General features: G+C 34.6%; 1 protein-coding gene across 11 annotated transcripts in view; it reads right to left on the reverse strand.

Moving 5' to 3' along the window:
- STXBP5 (syntaxin binding protein 5) overlaps window positions 1-18,453 on the reverse strand; it is a 118,579-nt gene that overhangs the window by 27,240 nt on the left and 72,886 nt on the right. For 3 of the 11 annotated variants that reach the window (XM_049800572.1, XM_049800571.1, XM_049800566.1), the window contains exons 12-20: window positions 18,072-18,219; window positions 17,598-17,665; window positions 16,482-16,522; window positions 14,165-14,385; window positions 12,444-12,622; window positions 10,493-10,618; window positions 9,863-10,014; window positions 8,276-8,359; window positions 1,949-2,014 (exon numbers count right to left, since the gene is read on the reverse strand). In XM_049800572.1, coding sequence (XP_049656529.1) covers window positions 1,949-2,014; window positions 8,276-8,359; window positions 9,863-10,014; window positions 10,493-10,618; window positions 12,444-12,622; window positions 14,165-14,385; window positions 16,482-16,522; window positions 17,598-17,665; window positions 18,072-18,219 — 1,085 coding nt within the window. The remainder of the gene's footprint in view (window positions 1-1,948; window positions 2,015-8,275; window positions 8,360-9,862; window positions 10,015-10,492; window positions 10,619-12,443; window positions 12,623-14,164; window positions 14,386-16,481; window positions 16,523-17,597; window positions 17,666-18,071; window positions 18,220-18,453) is intronic. The other 8 variants (XM_049800577.1, XM_049800575.1, XM_049800569.1 and 5 more) reach the window with 3 other exon arrangements.

Here is an 18,453-nt window from a genome sequence, read left to right on the forward strand (position 1 = left end):
TTTCACAGAACAGTCAGTTCTCCAAACTTCTAGATTTTATTCTAACATGAACTAACTTCAAAATAGTCTCCTCAGATAGTCAACTCAAATTGGAGATTGATTTCTACCTCTGCAGGATTAGGAATTTAACCCTAATTGTTTCCTTTCAGGAATTCATTTGAATCCATCTATTCTAAGTGGCCACCTTTTTGATCCTCTTAAAGAAATATGCAGATTGCATTCGTTTTTAACCAACTTCAGCAAAGACAACTCAGGAGGGAGTGAGGTAGGTAAACACAGAGGGAAGGGAGGCAAATTGTTAAATTTAGGATTTTTCCACATAAACCTTGATTCGGGCTTGCTTTCACTGTACTGTTAGTGGCTACTTCAACTCTAAATTAGGAAAGAAACCCTCTAATTCAAATTAAGTAGTGTTTTAAGTTTTAGCAGTACCAGTTGGGCTGACATTGGGCTGGTTTGGGCTGACATTTGAGTGATGCTGGAACAAGGGGAAAAAAGGATAGAGATTAAGGGTTACAACTCATTAGCTATTCGTTGTACACATTTTATAGCAGTCTATCAGAAAGTAGACTGGACTGTTTAAGTGGGTCAAATTTGAATACCTTACTAAGAACAATAATTCTCCTCAACCTTGAGAGTGAAAGTGATTTACTGCAACAGCAGCACTGCACTACAAGGTATTTGCAGACATTGGTCTTGATATTTAAAAATGAAATAGGAAAGATTCACTTTATTCTAAACACCACCATTAAAAATTATGCTGAAGTTGACTACTTCAGCATGCCAACACTTAGCATTACACAGGTTTGTCATGAAATCACATCTTCAGTTAAGAATTTTTAATTAAAAATTTCCAGCCAAATTTTACTTTAATTATAAATAAATCTGTTACTAAGAAAGGGTTAGCAAAAAAGAAAATTACATCGACTGATCCAGATGAGTTTTGCACAACTTAAAATTGACATCAAAAGACTGCAGTTGTCAAATCAGAAATTAAAATTTATGTTAAAATTTCTACTCGAGGTACAAACAGGATATTTTGTTTTGTTATGCTTTCAACTTGGCTTTGAAAGATACAGGCTACAATAGAAAAGGAATCTATCTTCAGATGCCTATATTGATTACCATTTTGTACTACATTGCAAAGAGCACACAGACTACTTTAGTTACTTGAATAAACCTGCAATTTTGTCCTTTACTCCAACTTTGAATGAAACAGATAAAGAGACATATTACTTCAAAAGTTTTCTCACAGTAATAGTGAAGATAAGTGACAAGTTTTCAGGTACTACATGAAACATTCATCTTGAATACTATATATTGACATGTACTATCAAGCATTTACATGGCTATAACCTCAACTAGGCGATATTAAACAAAATACTAAATAGTATTACATATTGCTGAAGCTGTCATTTAAAATATTCTTGTACAGCATTGGCAACTGAGGGGAAAAAAAGGGAGGGGGGAAGCATGAAGTAGGGAACTCCTACTTTGTAAGGATGCCAGTTTCTGAAGACCTCTGATTCCAAAGAAAAATAGTAATTTACCACGTATGAGGAAGCAGAAGTAAACTATCTCTTTTTACAGAAATAATCTTTACCACTTTTGAGGACTCTGAAACACAATCACATGGACTATTACAGGAATTTGTGCATCTTTTATCAATGTTTCAAAATTCCATTGTGTAGTATGTTCCCTGAAGCATAAGTATTTCAGATTTATCTCTCTTCATTCATCTTTATGACATATTCCTATTGCATCTCTTAAATCATCCTTGTTTTAAAAATGCAGCTGTGCAACACAGCAAAATTCATGACAGCTCAAACAGTTTGTGAGAAGACAACAGGTTTGATGTTATATAATTACTTAACTAGTAAGTGTTGACTTAAAGTATATCATCTTCCGGGCAAATCAGAAGCTGAAGATCAGAGAAAGTTATGATTACCTGAAGTAGGTGATTTGCAGCGGTCTTCTGGCACCATTGTACCTTCATTAATATCACAAAGACCTGCTGGAACACAAAACCAGTATATAATAAATACAGCTGCTATTTTATACCTTCTTCCGCTACAGTTAGGAACTTCATTTCTTATTGGCTACAAACCAGCCAGTTCTGATAGAATTTCTGTTATGTATTAATTTATTTTTTTAAAAAAAATTTGAACATTACCCACAGTGACTGTAGAGTCACTTCTTCCTACTAAAGCTTTCTTCACAAAATATGCTTCCTCATTAAATTTCAGTGAAAACCACCATATTTTCAGCAAGTCAAGACTTAACAGAACAGTTATTTACACACTATAGACAGCTATTAAGTACAATTATTTCTGTTTTGAAAAAATCCTAGAGTTATATTAAAAATATAATTGCAAAAGAAAGTCAGATAAAAGAGGATCTTGAAGATTATAACCATGTGTGCAGCATGATGCGTGAAACTACAGTGCATTTTTTAAAAAAATTATTTTTCCACTGTTGCAGTGATACACTTTGTATTTGCTGTTGCATTGCCAAATTTGTTTTCCAGCAAAACTCCCTACTGATGTCACTTACAGAATTTAGGTTCTAGGGTGCTTACAAAAATGTTCTTTCTTGTATCGAGGAAATCCACTAAATTCTTACATTGTCAAATCTGATCATTTGAATAACTGTAATATGTTAATATCTAAAAGCTCATTCCTTCCGTTTCAGTGAAGGAAATAAAGCATAGGAGTCCACAATCAGATGGTAAAGATGGAAGTTGCCTCCTAAGGGTCCTAAATAATATTCCCTAGAACTAAATAGAAGTATACAAGGTATTTTTCTATTTTCCTTTTTGACCAGAACTTGCTGTCAAGACTGCCCACGATTAAGAAAAGTGAATTTTATTGATATTTTAAGGCTAGTAAAGCATCTTCAGGTTTATATATTAAAGTTTTCCTTCAGAAATGTCGTGATGCAATACTAATACCAACAAGCATGTAATGCTTAACACTAATAGTTAAGAAATATTTGTTAAAATGAAAGGTTTTTGCATGCACACAAATATTTCAAATAGTCTAAAAGCTTGATAAGTGTAATGGTAATGGCTAAGGCAACAAGGGCTTGCACATGCAAAGCCTGTCTATACAGCTGTACTACACATTCACTAATGCATCTGTACATACCTGTTAGACGACAACAAAAAGAAATGGGAACAGCACTACTCTTCTATCAAAGCTTCAAAATTTACAAATACTAAACCAGAAGTTAATTATTTAAAGGAAAAAAGTTCTCCTGAAATACCGTATCCATGTGGAACACATTAAAAGTATGTTGCCCTCGCACACAGTTTCATTTATGCAAAACAGTCTTTTATAAGATTACTAAGAGCATGTACAGCTTGAACCTCAAAACTCAAAGGCTAGGACTGATGTGAAATTGTCAAATGATCTTCAGGCATGGTTAAGCCTATACTGAACAACAGTCCGGGAACTGATTTAAATTCTAAAAATGTATGGTGAAATCCCAGGTGGAAGCTATACGTTTCTACTACACAGAAGAAAGAATAAAGCAATTCGTTTATTCATCTATCAGTAAATCAATGAACAGTCTGGAATAATTGTGGTACATATTCTCTAACAAAGTATGATTTGACATCTGAAAGCACCAGAGTTTTAAACATGCATGGAGGTCTAAATGTTTTGTACTAGACAGGGTAATGTAAAAAGATTTTTCAAAAATCCAGGTGCTGCTCTCCCAACAAGCAATACAAGTTTTAGATAGTAGCAGTGCTGGGAGGACAAACCTGTACTGTGCTTTTAGAAGTAGTTGTGTTTCTAGATCATGCTCTTTCAGGAACCAAACTGAACAAATCCAAACATGCACTTCAGGAACTTTCCTGTAAATATTTTAATTCTTTATCTTCAGAGTAAGAGTTTAACTTCTCAAACTAGTTTTCCTATGAGAATTCCTTCATTGACAGGAATAGTCTTTAGCCAAGAATGACGTCACACACCTGCATGCTTGATTTCTTTGTAAGAAGTCTTGAGGCTATAATTTGATTAATACACATCTTAATAACTCAGATCAATTGATCCAACAGAAAACCCTCAAAACATTCTCGCATCATAAACCTGTGCACTAATTTTATGCATTAGGTAGGATTTAGCCCACTAAAGAGTAAGTGAGCATAATGACAATCATTATGGCACATAAACCTTGGAAATCTAAGCATAGTCATCACTGCTATTATTTAAAACAGAGAAGAAGGAACAGAAATAGATAAAAAGTAATTTTACCTATGACGGTATTAGTATTTAAATTAAGCAGAGAATAACAAGAATGATCTAAGTCTGTGAACTATGAGGGTTTGTCTGTGAGCAATGAGAAGAAACTGGTGTAACAATCGTTATTGCTGTTCATCTTAAAACCCCAGGTACACTGGCAGAAGCAGTGTGCACGCTGGCAGTAAAGCAGCTCTCCTGGAAAAGTTTTCTGGTTTCAGGGTTACAGCATATGTGCAAATTGCTATGGATTACAAAAGCAAATTAATCCAAGAGTTTCCATTTCAGAACTCTAAAGATCACAAGCTGCTAGAACACAAATATATGGAAAAGTGACCTTCTAATAAGCTTTTAGCTCATCTCTCTCTGAACTCTAGTAGCAAGAAACTCAAAACCTCCCCAAATGAATGACAAAAAAAAAATCAAATAATTTCATTCATTAAAGATATAAAAATTACCACGCAGCATTAAAAACTCCCTAGACTTACAACTGAAATTAACTGATCTATAAATAAGTGTGATGAGACATTTGCCAGCTTTTCCACATAAGCTTCAGGCAGATATATCTCTGAAGAAACTACAACTTGACTGGAAACCAGACTAATGAAAAATTACAACTAGAACTAGCTTGATAGGAACATGTAAAGTTAAAATTAAAAACAATTAACCTGAAAAACAGAGACAAAAAAATCGCCAAACCCAAACTAACTTCCTGATCCAGTTCTGGACTTGGCTTAGCCACAGCTGATGTCGGTTTGGTTTAGTTGATGTTCAAGTTAAAAGTTCATACAGCTCATGTCCACATCCAGTTCAAGGAGAAAGGGAATAGAGAAAACAACCAGAACAAGCAACCCCAGAAGAGTTCTAGGCATGTATTTTCTTCAGGTTTGACTCAACCCCAGTTCTGAATCCCTTGCAGATCACATTCAAAAAAAGGTTTTTTGATGTATAATAAAATTTTTTTAAAGTCACATGCACACAAAAAACTGCTTCTATTTTGTCTGAATCCTAAACTGCCTCTGGTATAGCTAGGAAATACTAACTTATAAAAAGTTGTATTGTATTGTACTAGTTGAGAAATCACAAAATCTTGTAACTCCCACCAATAGTAAGTTAAGAGTTAAGATTGGTGTCCTATGTGAACTTAATTATGTAACTTAGCATGGAAAAATAACAGCTGTCCCTAAGTTTTGGTGTTTAGTCATAAAATTACCAATTGTTTGATAATTTGGTACCAATATTGACTTCCTTAATGGCTCCTGTCATACTTAGCAAACAGTATATCAAGCAAAGGTCTCTAAACAGTATAAGCCTCCACTGTGTACGGTTCTCATCACACTATAAAGCTTTTACTTACACATTTTATGTCTTCCAGCACATGGACAAAGTTGGTTTCTCCCCCCACCCCCAATACTATGATCTCAAGGCAAAGGTTGACTTTGTTTTTATCCTTGACAAGTACCTGACGACACTGTCTAGCAGGCCTTCACAAAACACATATACTGCATGCTTCACAAACTATAAATTGTCACCCAAAACATGTGAGTAATATACCTGGTTATGAATCACTGATAAATTCCAAAACACGATCCCAACTGGGAGCTTGTATCTGTTGAGCTAGCCTGAAAAGACAGTTTACAGTCTAGCTAGTGTAGAGAGCCTTGTCTCTAAATAGATGCTGCTTTAAGACGGGAATCTGAATTTCTTTTCTGAGTAGAAAAAAATAAGATGACAGAAACATACATCATATTCTTGCAACAGAACTGAAGGGAAAAATCTTGCATTTCCATTCATATTTTAGAAGATATGTAACTCTTACTCTATGAACTTTTTTTTAAAAAGTATTTTTAAATTTTCAATTGGTTTACTCAGGACATGCCATTTACTAAATTACAAATAGGTACGCAGATACTGATGATCTATTACATAGACATTTTATGCTGGAACATACAGAATAGCAGGGTTCTTAATGAGGAAGAACCAATTCTTGCTGCCTTTTTTGGGCAAAACCTATGGAAGTGGTTGAGTAAGAGAATAATGTTTTCTTACTCCCTTCTATAATGAAATAATTTAATTTTTGTTTCTATCAATCTTGGGCTACAATGTACAGTAACAACATGCTGCTCTGCTGCATGCTGTCTGAACCTGAACTTAATGTAACTAATTAAGAACTTGTCCAAATGCATGCACAGGTTAGTATGATTTTTTTTTTTTTAAAATACATTGTGGTTGTCTGAGAGAATGGGAAATATACTCAGTTTCTTCAAAACAACCACATTAAATACATAAGCACTTTTTCTAGGAAAATTTAGAAATTAAGTACTAGTACTCCCTAGGTTATTAGAGCTGTACAGTAGTTGAAAATGTCTTTATTCATAGAAAAATAAATTTAAAAGTATTAAGATACAAATGTTTTAACAATAAAGAATTCAATGAAGGCATATCTTTCAAAACAAAACCAAGGAAATATTAGTTCCTTGCATTCTTGAAGACACTAAATGCAGATATTAATGTTCAAGAAAGGGAGAATGCAAAATCCAAATCTTATAATTCCAATCCTATAAATATAGGAAAGGATAGTTCTATAATGTAACAGACTTATTTGTGAAAAATTACATAGCAATAATGCTTTATTATTTAGGCTATTGAAGTCTGGGCAACATACATTGAAAGAAGTACAAATAATGAGAAATAGTAAATAACTCTAGAGAAGTTATTTGCAGTTTTTAGAACGACTGTAGCTCCAGCTGACCAAGATACTGGCAGGACAGTGGAGGGAAAGAGAATTAACTACCTGGTTAAGAAATTAACTCTTTTGTACAAAACCTGCTTTAACATGCTCCTAAACTGAATAGTCCAGGTAGATTCAGCTTCACAATCATTGGCTTCAGAAACCAGTTTTGGCACTTCTGCCCATCTTTTACTTTCCTTAACAGTAATAAATGAGTGGCAGATCCTGGTTTTCAGTTCTGTATCATGTTAAGGTGGAGGCATTTCTTTTATGCCTAGCTCCCTTTGTCCCTTGGCAGCAAAGGATGGAAGACTATACAGAAAGCAGTATTTGGCTATTGATCCTACCCCTCTCTGCCTATCTGAAACATTTTTATTTTTTTTCCCTTGTTAGGGAGAGAAATTTCCCAGAACTAAGAGAATTGGACCACAATCTCAAGGGGTGTTTTTAGTTTTGGTGTTTTTTTTTCTGTTGTTTTGTGGGTTTTTTTTAAATTATTTAATTTTTTTTACTCCAGATCGTCCTTCCCTTAGCTTAGTTTTGCTCCACTCTCCTTCATTAAAAAATGGGATGAGATTACCTACCTCTGCCCAAGGGCTGGAGAAAACTGGCATCCTAGGGAAAGGAACAATGTTACGCTTTTAAAAATCAGCTTTGTGTTATGTTCTCCAAATTCTTGGATGCTGTGAATGATGGAATAAGTCAGAGAAGCCCTCAGGTTAATCATGGTTCTGATGGGCTACCTCCCTCACATAGGCACTCCACAGGGCTGTCCAATACACAAACACCTCCACTCTTAATCCCTATGAACATCATCTTTGTAGAAGTAAATTTTCATTTGTAACAGACAAATCACTGTCTTTTACGATGTTAAGCATTATTATTATTAATAATAATAATCTAACACCAGAGTTCTGAAGCTTTTTCTGCCAGAAAGGGGAACCAAGCAAGGGAAGCATCTAGCCTCAGATCTCAAAAGAACACTAATTTTGGCGAGTAAGATCTCAGGTCTGTAGACACCAGTAACTTCCGAGACAGCATCTCCTTTTGCTTTTGATATTTATTTATTAAAAAAATGCAAAATACAGATACTATTACAGTTGTTTTTTTCCCTTCAAGTTTCTTTTAATGATGCCATGAACAAGAAACACAATAGATGTGTGATGGATTAAAATTGGTTTCTAGAAGTAAAACAATTACTTAAAATGAACTAACAAAAATATTTATGGTGAGTGAACAAGTAAAAAAAAAAAACAAGTTCAGATGTTCAAAAATATTTTATTGCCATGAGATGACTTACTTAAATAAGACGTGCGAAGCTTTTTCACAGACTCTGAATATAAGTTAGAAAGGCCGCACATGCAAGAAGCCACAGTCAGCATACCTTTATGAAGCAATGAGAAAAGGAAAGACGGAGACACTAACAGTACATTTGAGACAGAAAAGCCAGCAGAATAACTTGTATCACCAGGTTTATAAAATGCTCTTGCCATGCAGATCGTTAGTATTAAAATGTAAGATGAAAATATATGATTTCATGTAACAGTTATATTCATGAAGAGACACAGTTGTAACTCAGAGTTATGCAGATCCAATACGTTAAAATAACAAAAGCCAAGAAAACAAAGAAAGTAATGTTCAACACTCTAAAAGGCAGTTTATAGTCTAAATGCATGAAGTGGAATTTAAGCTCTTTATTCCCAAGAGGAATTAACGGAGTCAACCAGTAAAGTTATTTCTCTCTTAAAAAGTAATTTTTTAAATAAAGTTTTTAGATATTAGAAGAAAATATTTTACGTGACAGGTTACCAACTGTGTATGTTCTGCTCTACGTAAATGATTTTTAGACCAGTTTCCTCAGTTGAAATAAGCTGACTGATGTTAACTGGATCTCTGCCAAACCAATGATTTACTAAAATACATCTTACAGCATCCACTTCAATTTGAATAAAATATTTCCTAAAGAACTTACCTGGACTTTATTCTGGATCTCTTAAAATAAAGCAACCAACACTAGAGCATGAAGTTTTTTGAACAGTTTATTTCCTATTGAAAAATAATAATTTGGGGCAGCAGTAACACTGTTTATCATTCTGTGTTCAGCTGTTTTCCAAACTAACTTAAAACTATCCACTACATAACAAAGAGGAGAAAATAATTTAAAAATACTAAATTTTCCTTTTGGCAATAAAAAGCTTGGCATTTTGACTCAAATGTCACTTTCCTCCTCAGCTGCAAAGAAACACCCTTCTTGAGTATATTTTTAAATCAAAGTCCTTTTTTCAAAAAGATTTAATTTACCATTTTGTATTTGGAAGTTTCTTTTGTTCATTTAAATGGAAGGCTTCCTCTCAAGCACAACATAACAGCATATACAATGTAACGTTTTAGCTTATCAGGGACATTTCTAGTCAAAGTTTAAAACAGGAAGCAAGAAGATCCCAGCAGATACACCAGCTATCTGCAAACATTAATGGGTTTATACAAGCATGTGATATGGGTACAAGGTTTATCAGAAATACCAAGATATTTCTACTACTTCATGCTGTGTTAAGTTAAAAATCTTGTAAACTGCGTAAATCCATTGTACATTTCTACTTATATCTATTCACACAGATAATGTTTTCCCATCTGCTTTTTTTTAAAGCATACATGCTACTAAAAAGTAAGTAATGATATCAAGCATAAGTAGATTCCACTAAGCAACAGTTTTGAAGGAAACATGAAGTAACAAACCTGCAATAGTGACATTAGGGACACATCAAGAAGAAAGGATGAAACTAAAAAATGGAGAAAAGTATGCTTGTATTCGAAGAATATACAATATTAGTCCAGATAAGCTCAGAAGAAAGGCACAGTTGGTTAAAACAAGTTTTGGGTTACTCACCTCCAGACGGTTGCCGAGTTTTTCGGGGAGATCGTGGCTCCCTGCGATAAGGATCGTTGGAGCCATACAGTTCAATAGTGCCTAGATTCAAGAGCACTGTCTTCTGGAGGTAATCAACCATCGCAATACCATTACAGTTTCCAAAAACTACTCTGGAAAAAGATAAGTGGAAGGAAAGATAGTGCTAATCAATATTGGTAAAGTTTTATATCAGTCTTTGCTGCTGTTCAACATTTTAAGACTTCTAATTTTTATGAATTACACTAAATTACGCATATTTATAAATTACTATTTTAGAATGCAGTATTGTTTAATTGTTGTCTTGTAAAAACATGTGACACTGAGTAGAACAGATCACCATCATTGTACTTGCCAACCTGTCTGACAGTGCCTTAAATGACACTTACTCTTGGCTATAAAGTGCCAGGTGAGGAAGAGTGATACTGATTCGTTTTCTGATGTTATCATCAGGATCTGCCATGACCCAAAAGGAATTATCTTTTAAGCACAGGAGACTGACTCTCATGTTGCTGTGCAGCTTATGTGAACACACATGGAGACCTAATTTTTAATAGATAATTTTAAACCTCTTTAACAGAATAATGAAAAAACTTTGTCAAATATACTTACAGGCCATAAGCCGAGTTGACTGCTAAGCTGGTTATTTGTTGAGGAGGTTCTCCACTCACCCATACTAGCTGGATAACTAGCTCAATTTGGTAGCCTGGAGACTGCTTGAGAGGAGAATTTTTAACTCTGCAAAGTAAGCAAAACATGGTATCTTTTTATGACTCTCTACAGTCTCCATTTTTTCCTTATGGGCTCAGAATTCATTAAATTCTACACCACACTGGAGTTCAGAAAGTTGGAAATTGAAAAAAAAATCAACACAAGCAACCAGAAAAAACCACATTGGAACTGGTCATTCACTTCTTTAAGGGCTCTTTTTATTCATTACCTAACTGAAACTTAATTGAGCAATGACCACAAATACTTCATTTCTCCCCTCTTCAGAGCAAGGCATAACAGTGTTAACATCCTATGTTGACTTGAACAGATAAAGGCATTCAGTGTCTACAAGGAAGGTGTTACCCATTCTTTTCAGAGTTCCCAGAACTCCGATTTAGAGAATGGAAGGGGGTGAAGGGTGCATGTGGAAGAAGCATACTGAAAAAGGAAACGAAAGCACAATGTACTGAGACAAATGCAAACAAAAAGCTGATGATATGGTAGAAAAAAGTGAAAGCAAGGTAAATTATTATAATGGTAGCCAAGTTGTATGGAATGAACCTGGGAATGGGGGAATTGAAGCTCCTGGAAAGATTTTGTTTGCATGCTGATGAACAAACTTATGAATGTCCTCCATGAAGGATTAGGTCTTTCTCATCTTTTAAGGTGAAAAATGTTACACAGAACATAAGCTCCTCTGGTTCCTGAATTCCTCTTATTTTTAACCCATTCATTCTCTTTAATGCATATTTTGGTTTGCCAATATTTTACAAAAATTCAAAATTTTCCATTTCTCTACTCTGTCCAGTTTTCTTTAGAAAGACACTTCTGCAACTCTGTACAACCAATAATATATGAAAACACCCACCCAGAGAAAATAACCCCATCAGAATTAGTTATTTTCTAGATGGATGCACTCAAAGAATTAAAATCCAAGTTGGGATCTTAAAGCTTCAGAAAACAAAAAAGTACATACATTTCTTCATTTTATATCTGAAAATGAAGTTCAGTGTATATTCTGTAAGGAAAAGGTGATGGTACAGAGGCCTCATAATGCACTCTTGTAGAAGAGTAAAAAAAATTGTCGTCTTTTAGCTTTTCATTTCTCAAATGAGTAAAAGTTCACACACAAAGAACCTTAAGGAAAAACCTCCCAATTTAAAAAAATCTGAAAATTGGTCAAAAACCTACACTGTGAGCACTACGAGGCATCATGCAAAATGAAGATCCATGAGAATAGGACATCTATTTAATTATGTTTCCTGTTCCCAAAATACAAAGTAGTTCCCTTGGAGAGTTACGAAAAAAAAAAATATTTATAAGCATAGATAGAGTTACCTTTAAGTCAAGTTATTTGTAAGTATTTTCATTGCTTTTGATTTGGCTCTAAAAACCTAAGGCTCTGGAAAACTAACAGGTAAAATCTCTTCAGACATAATTGGCCTAAAGTTAAGGAGAGCCACAAAACATTGATTTGCCTATTCATTTCAATGGACAATAAAGTTTCAAAGTAACTATATGTTGCTGCTATTGAAAATGTTTGCTCTAAAGCATGAGCATCTCTAATTATACTAACATCTATGCCAAAGTTTCCTAAAGCAGGCAGCAGTCATAAGGTAAGAGTTTTCAGATCATTTTTTTTAAAATCAACTTATGAAATGTAAAGAAACTAAGATTGCAACAATTTCTTAGAACAGATCTCAACTTACAGATATTTGGAAAACGTTGCTCAAAGAAATAAAACATTTTCACCAACAATGACATTTCTGTAATTATATCAAAGTACATATAATCTCATCACATCTTCTTGTAAAGTTTTACACTCAACAAAAGTATAACAGAATATACTTACTTTAAACATGGGACATTATCACGAAGTCCATCAGATGAACTGCTACTAGTAGATGGATGAGACTGGGGAACAATGGACTGAGGATTGGAACCTGTGCCTGGAGTTGGTAAAGGTGGCACCTGCTCGGCATCTGGAGACTCAACATCATTTATTTCATATAACAGACGTACCTCCAGCATCTGTAAATTAAAGTAAAAAAATTATCAATAAACTTTGCCTTTCAAAAAACTATATATGAAATAAATGAAGTGTAATGGAAGATACTAGTGATGAAAGTGGCATCCAGGACTTTTCCATCTTTTAAAAGATAACAGTAGTTTAATAAACACTGCAACCTAAACACACACATGTAGTCTTTGGAAATACAGAGTCATACTAACTACTACAGACTGAATATCCGAAGATTGCTAAAACTTGACAATCTAACCTATTTCCCAATGTTTAAAAGTTTGATGCTTAGTGTTGGAAAGAAATTAAATATTGGATACGAGACCCATTTAATTATCATTCTGTGCACATAAAATTCTCAGTTATGAAGAGGACTTGTTTTAGGTAGTTCAGGAATGCTAAACCTAAGATGAGCTGAAGGCATACAAACAGCTACACTTTATACTGTTGTAGCACTGTACACATGGGACTTAGTTCAATGTTTGATGCTGCATTCAACTAAACCATACATTTTAAAGAACTGTAGAGTTCATTGGGACTTCAGATTTCCTTCTGCTGGATCTATAACAATATTAGGATTAATTGTAGCGCAGTGTAAAGAAAGTTTTCCACCGTTTTATTCTCATCATCTGGAAAGTATAACTTAACTCATGGACTGAGAAAAAGAACTACACACTATTGTTTCTAAAGCATTCCTAGTACTGAAGAATAGTTTGCTAGGGGCTGATTTGTAAAAATCATTTAGAAAAACCTATTCCCTCAGAAGGGAATGTACTTGTACATAAGTAAACACCAGAAGGAAAAAAAAATATGCCTCATCTCCTTCAACTGAGACTTATCTGAAGGGGGCAAAATAAGGGGCGGGGGATGGGACCCAACTACATTATGATTAATGCTTTACTTGGAACATATAACATTTTATAATTAAATGGCTTCAAGTTAGCTTTCAGCTCATACATTAGGATAAAGTTGCATGTGTGTGTCTGATTTAACAAAGGAATTCTCAAACTCTTGTAATAGAACTCATCATTGTATCTTATACAGAATAAAAAAAGTGACACTGCAAAGTCCTTAAGAGACCTTAGGGCATGTCTGGCACGCTTTTGCTCTTCCAGCTCTGCATACTGCAGAAGTTTTACCAAGACAAGTCGTAATTACTATGAATCTATGAATTACTACGAAGGAAAAAAAGGAATCAACTCCCTAAAAGCTTTGAAAATTCTCCAACTTGACATCTCATTCACTTGTTTTCTTTTTACCCTGGATACAGCCAAGTTTTGATTCACTATTTGCTTTGATAAATAGAACAAAGAACTATTATTGGCTGCAAAAGCTGAAAAAGCCAATGAAAACCAAAATCTTGGTGTGCAATTTTCACTTTTTGCCAAATTTCATAATTTATTATTTTTTCTCCACAAAAAATACATCTCACTTTGAGGCAACTGTGTTTGTCCATTTCACTAATACAATGAAAGACAATGAAGTAGTAAATTGCTACAACAGTATTCTTGTAGCTAAATCCTACAAAGTTAAGAAATGGTTATACTAGTTACCGGAATTACTTCTGTTGTCACTTCCTGCTTGCTGAACCTGTAAATAATGACATGTGCAGAAACTCCAGCTATACACAGCATTCTACTTTCTGGACACCATGAGATGATCTGAATAGCATATGGATCTTCATCTACTATATCTGTGTTTGGCCTGTCATCTTTATTCCGGGATTTTTCAAATACTTTGGCTGTTTTTAGCTTATAGAGTACTTGCAGCGTTACTAGGAACAAACCAGAAAAGAAAAAAAAAAAATTAGTTTTGATCTAACCAGTTATTTTTCTCTTGTTAATTTTTTTTAATTTACAAATCTCCCTTCATAGATAAAGCCACTATATTAAACAAAAGAGGGCAGAATAGAAGCATTGAATACCTGTGTTCACTCTGCCCATGCAGTGCACCACTTGCCTAATGCAGGATCAGTTAGTATAAAACAAAACACCCCTATAGCACCACTTTTCCTGACAGATGCGTACTAAGCTTCAGTTACAAACTAAGCCCTCACAGCTTCTCAAGGCTTAACTATACTTAAGCATCTCTTTATAACAATAACATCTAGTTACATGTGCCATACCCACAACTTAAGCTTATCTATGGCAGAGAAAGTAAAGCTCCTTTCCTTTCTTCTTACAGTATTTCAGATCCATGGCCTCTCACCTGTCTTCTCAGGCTTAACAGCCTCAGTTCCTGCAATTTTTATTTTGTCCTGTCTGATCATTCAAAAGCGCTGCCCTCTGATCAGTCCATACTTTTCTTGATAGCATTTTCCTAGAACTGTTCTAGTGAGGCCTTATCACAGTTTAATATTGTGAAAGAGTTACTCCATGTTGGTTTTACAGATATTCCCACTTATTTATCCCAATGATTATTTTTTTGTGCAACACTGACACTACAATCCATTAGATCTCCGATTTTTTTTTTTCCCCAGAACAAGTTTTGAGTGTAAATCATTGATCCTATATTCAAATAAATTGTCTTGGATGCTATTCCATGATTAGCAAGATCATTCTCAATTGCAATTCTAATTCTTTCTTACATTTTCTTTCAACTGCCTTGGTGTTGCTTTCAGACTTCACAGACATATTCTCTAGTCAATGGCCCAAATCACTGCTACAAATACCAATCATATCATTAGGAAATCTTAATTTATAGCATCCTTTCTCCTCTTCCATATTTCAGTGCTTTTACCAGAATCACACTTCCCTAGCTCATCTGTAAGACTGTGCTATTGAGATTTAAAAGTTTTAAAATCAAGATACAGGATACTTGCAGTTTCTCCCTTAACAGGTTTATTTATCTGTTTTAGAAAGAAACTAAGTGCCTTTAACAGGATCTTTTTGACAGATCTATGATGAATAGAATTTTTAAGCACAGAGAATCAATCAGGATTGTTGTCGTCCCCCCCGTCCCCCCCCCCCCGCCCCAGTTCCACCCCCACCCTAAAGTGAAATTAAAGATATATAACACTCCAAATACTACTCCTCCCAGTTTTTAAACATATACATTGCATCTGTTCCCTCCCACACACGCCTTAGCGTTTTGGAATCTCACCAGTCTTCCACAAGTTTTCAAAGACAACTGATGATGATTCCAAGATTGCTTCAGACAGCTTTTAAGTACCAAGAGTAAGGTTAGTCAGAACTAGATTAATTAAAACATCTAACTCTCTGCAGTCTATTCTAGTTTGAATTCTTACTGCATTTCTCTGTTAGCTGTGTAGACCATCAGATGCAACTGACTCTAACTGAAGAGAAATGTAAAATGGTATTAGACTCTTCAGACCTGTTCAGTGTTCCACCAAAGAAAAGTGTTTTGTCTTTACTGTTCTGCCTTTCTTCACAAATGCCTAGATCATTTTATTAGCACAAACTACTACTAGTTCCAATTCTCATTTTTAGATACTGTAATTTATGGGGAGCTGATATCTTATGAACACATGCCTCTCTCCTGTCTAAAAAGACAGAAATAACTTACTGAAATTCAATTGTACTAAAAAGGAATGCATTTGCCCATCATGCATCTCTGTGCTCAATAATGTGCTTCTGAAGGTGCTTCTAAAAAATTTTAGAACTCTTCCGTTCTAGCAGGTCCTTGGACTAGCAGTACATTTTCACCGAGGTGGTAAAAACAGTGAAACAATTAACTACGAAATAATGTGAACTTTATTTAATTTTAAATCAGTTTCCTATGGAGTTACTGACTTTACATGAGGCAGGAAATAATGAGAATGACTAATCTGCAATTACATTCCATTAGAGAAATCAGTAAGTTTAGAAAACTCCTACTGCACAGGAAAAAATCTCTACTGAAAACACTTACTTGCTGAGGCATCCCAAAACTTGATTGACCCATCAGCATGCCTATGAAATATTAAAAAATTAATAAGATGGTAAAATGGTTAGTTGGAGTGTTAGACCTCTTTGCTACCGATTAGAAAATATATGGCTAGCATTATGGTTTTTTTAGTATTCTTAGTGACACTTTATTTTCACAATTTATTGGAAGCAGATATTTTGCAAACATGCACCCCAATTACTTTGGACAGAAGGGATTAAAAAAACCTTTGGAGGCTAACTCCCTGAAATTCTGCTGTACTAATACTAATTTATGATTTTAAATACTGATTTCAGATACCTGCATATCCCTTAAGCAGTTTGCTATACCTTGCCATGTGTTGTTTCTTAAAAGATGCCATTTATTTGGAGTTACACTTGTAAAGGAGATGCCTAAATGTACTGTATTTCAGTGTAAATGAGTCACCTAACTTGTTTATTTATCCTTGAAATTAAGAATCAGATGACTAGACTTTTTTTCAGGACTGTCTCTCAACGTTTCTCCAATGTGTAGCATAAAGTGACAGTAATCCTCATTAGGGTTAACGGGCTGTTCTAAAAAAAACTTGAGTAGTGCTCTCACTTTCAGTGATGCACTGCATGGTTACAAATTATATTTGGTTTATGCTCCTTAGAGCAGTATTAGAAGGATCAGTCTCAAAAAGAGATCAAAACAGATTTAAGTATTTGGTTGTCCTTTTTGAAATAAAAAAATTGGCTTCCCTTTGAGAACTGAACTCAATAACTATTTAATGGACTTCCCGTGCTTTAAAACACTACTTAACTCTTTTCCAAAAGTTAAAGAATAAAAGGTAAATTTCATCCAGCATATATTGATAGCAAGCAGACATAATCACAATACCACATCATAATAATCCTGTAAAACACCTGCTATCATTTTGTTCCTACCTTCTCCTCCACATTTTGCTTTACTTTCCTGTTAACACCTCAGGAAGATTAGGCAAATGACTTGTCTGGTGAACATAATTTTTTAAATCATTCAAACCACTCTTAGAACATTGGTTTCTAGAAGAGGCGCAAAATATTCTCACTTCTACTTAATCAGCTAAGAAAGTTATTACTACACTATGGTGTCACTTACCCTGTAATAATTATCTCTGGATAACTCTGAGTGATCAAACCCCAGTTGCCTCCACTGATAGGCCATTCCTGGAAGATTAACAAATACACTGAGGAAGAAAATATCATACAGTGCAAAGTTAAGCCATTGAAATTACTGCAGATACTGCAGATTCCAGTATTTCACATCTTCAAAAAGTAAGTAGACATATTGACTGCAGAGAAAAAAAAAATAATCAAGGGCTATAAACAACACCCCTGCTCCAGGAAGTCCCTTAGCTTCCAGTGATACGGCAATCAATGGGAGCACATCAGGAAAGCATGACTACAGGCTTGACATATGCTATATCCTCCCTAGAAATCTGCTATTAGCCACTGTCAAAGACAGAATAACAAGTCAGATGGATCTTTGGTCTTAGTATGGCCACTCTTATGTTGTTTAGAGCTGTTGATTTTCAGTCTTTTCAAATACATACGTATGTAGTAGATGTTGTACCTTCTTACTGTAACCTTGACGTTTCTGTCGAGCGCCAACTGAATAGAGTGCAGGTATGAGGTCCACAGGACAATCGGCAAAATATTCACAACAGGTAACCGGAGATTCATGTATAGTCAAAGGATAGGGATTCTCAAATATAGGGTACCTTTAATGGATGAAAGGGGATGACTGTTAATCTAAGAAAAACTTTTTTTTTTTAATGCGGAACACAAGTAAAACACTAAAGACTAAGTTTGCGTTCTTTTCATATAGAGGAAAATAAATGCATATCAAATTAGATTATGAACAAATATACTATGCAGCTTTACAGCTCATCCAGTATGCTATCAAGGTACTGTAGTACTCTAGACAGAACCTAAAGTTTTTACTGTTTCTAGAA

The sequence above is a fragment of the Accipiter gentilis genome, chromosome 5, assembly GCF_929443795.1.
Source record: "Accipiter gentilis chromosome 5, bAccGen1.1, whole genome shotgun sequence".
Taxonomy (NCBI): Eukaryota; Metazoa; Chordata; class Aves; order Accipitriformes; family Accipitridae; genus Astur; species Astur gentilis.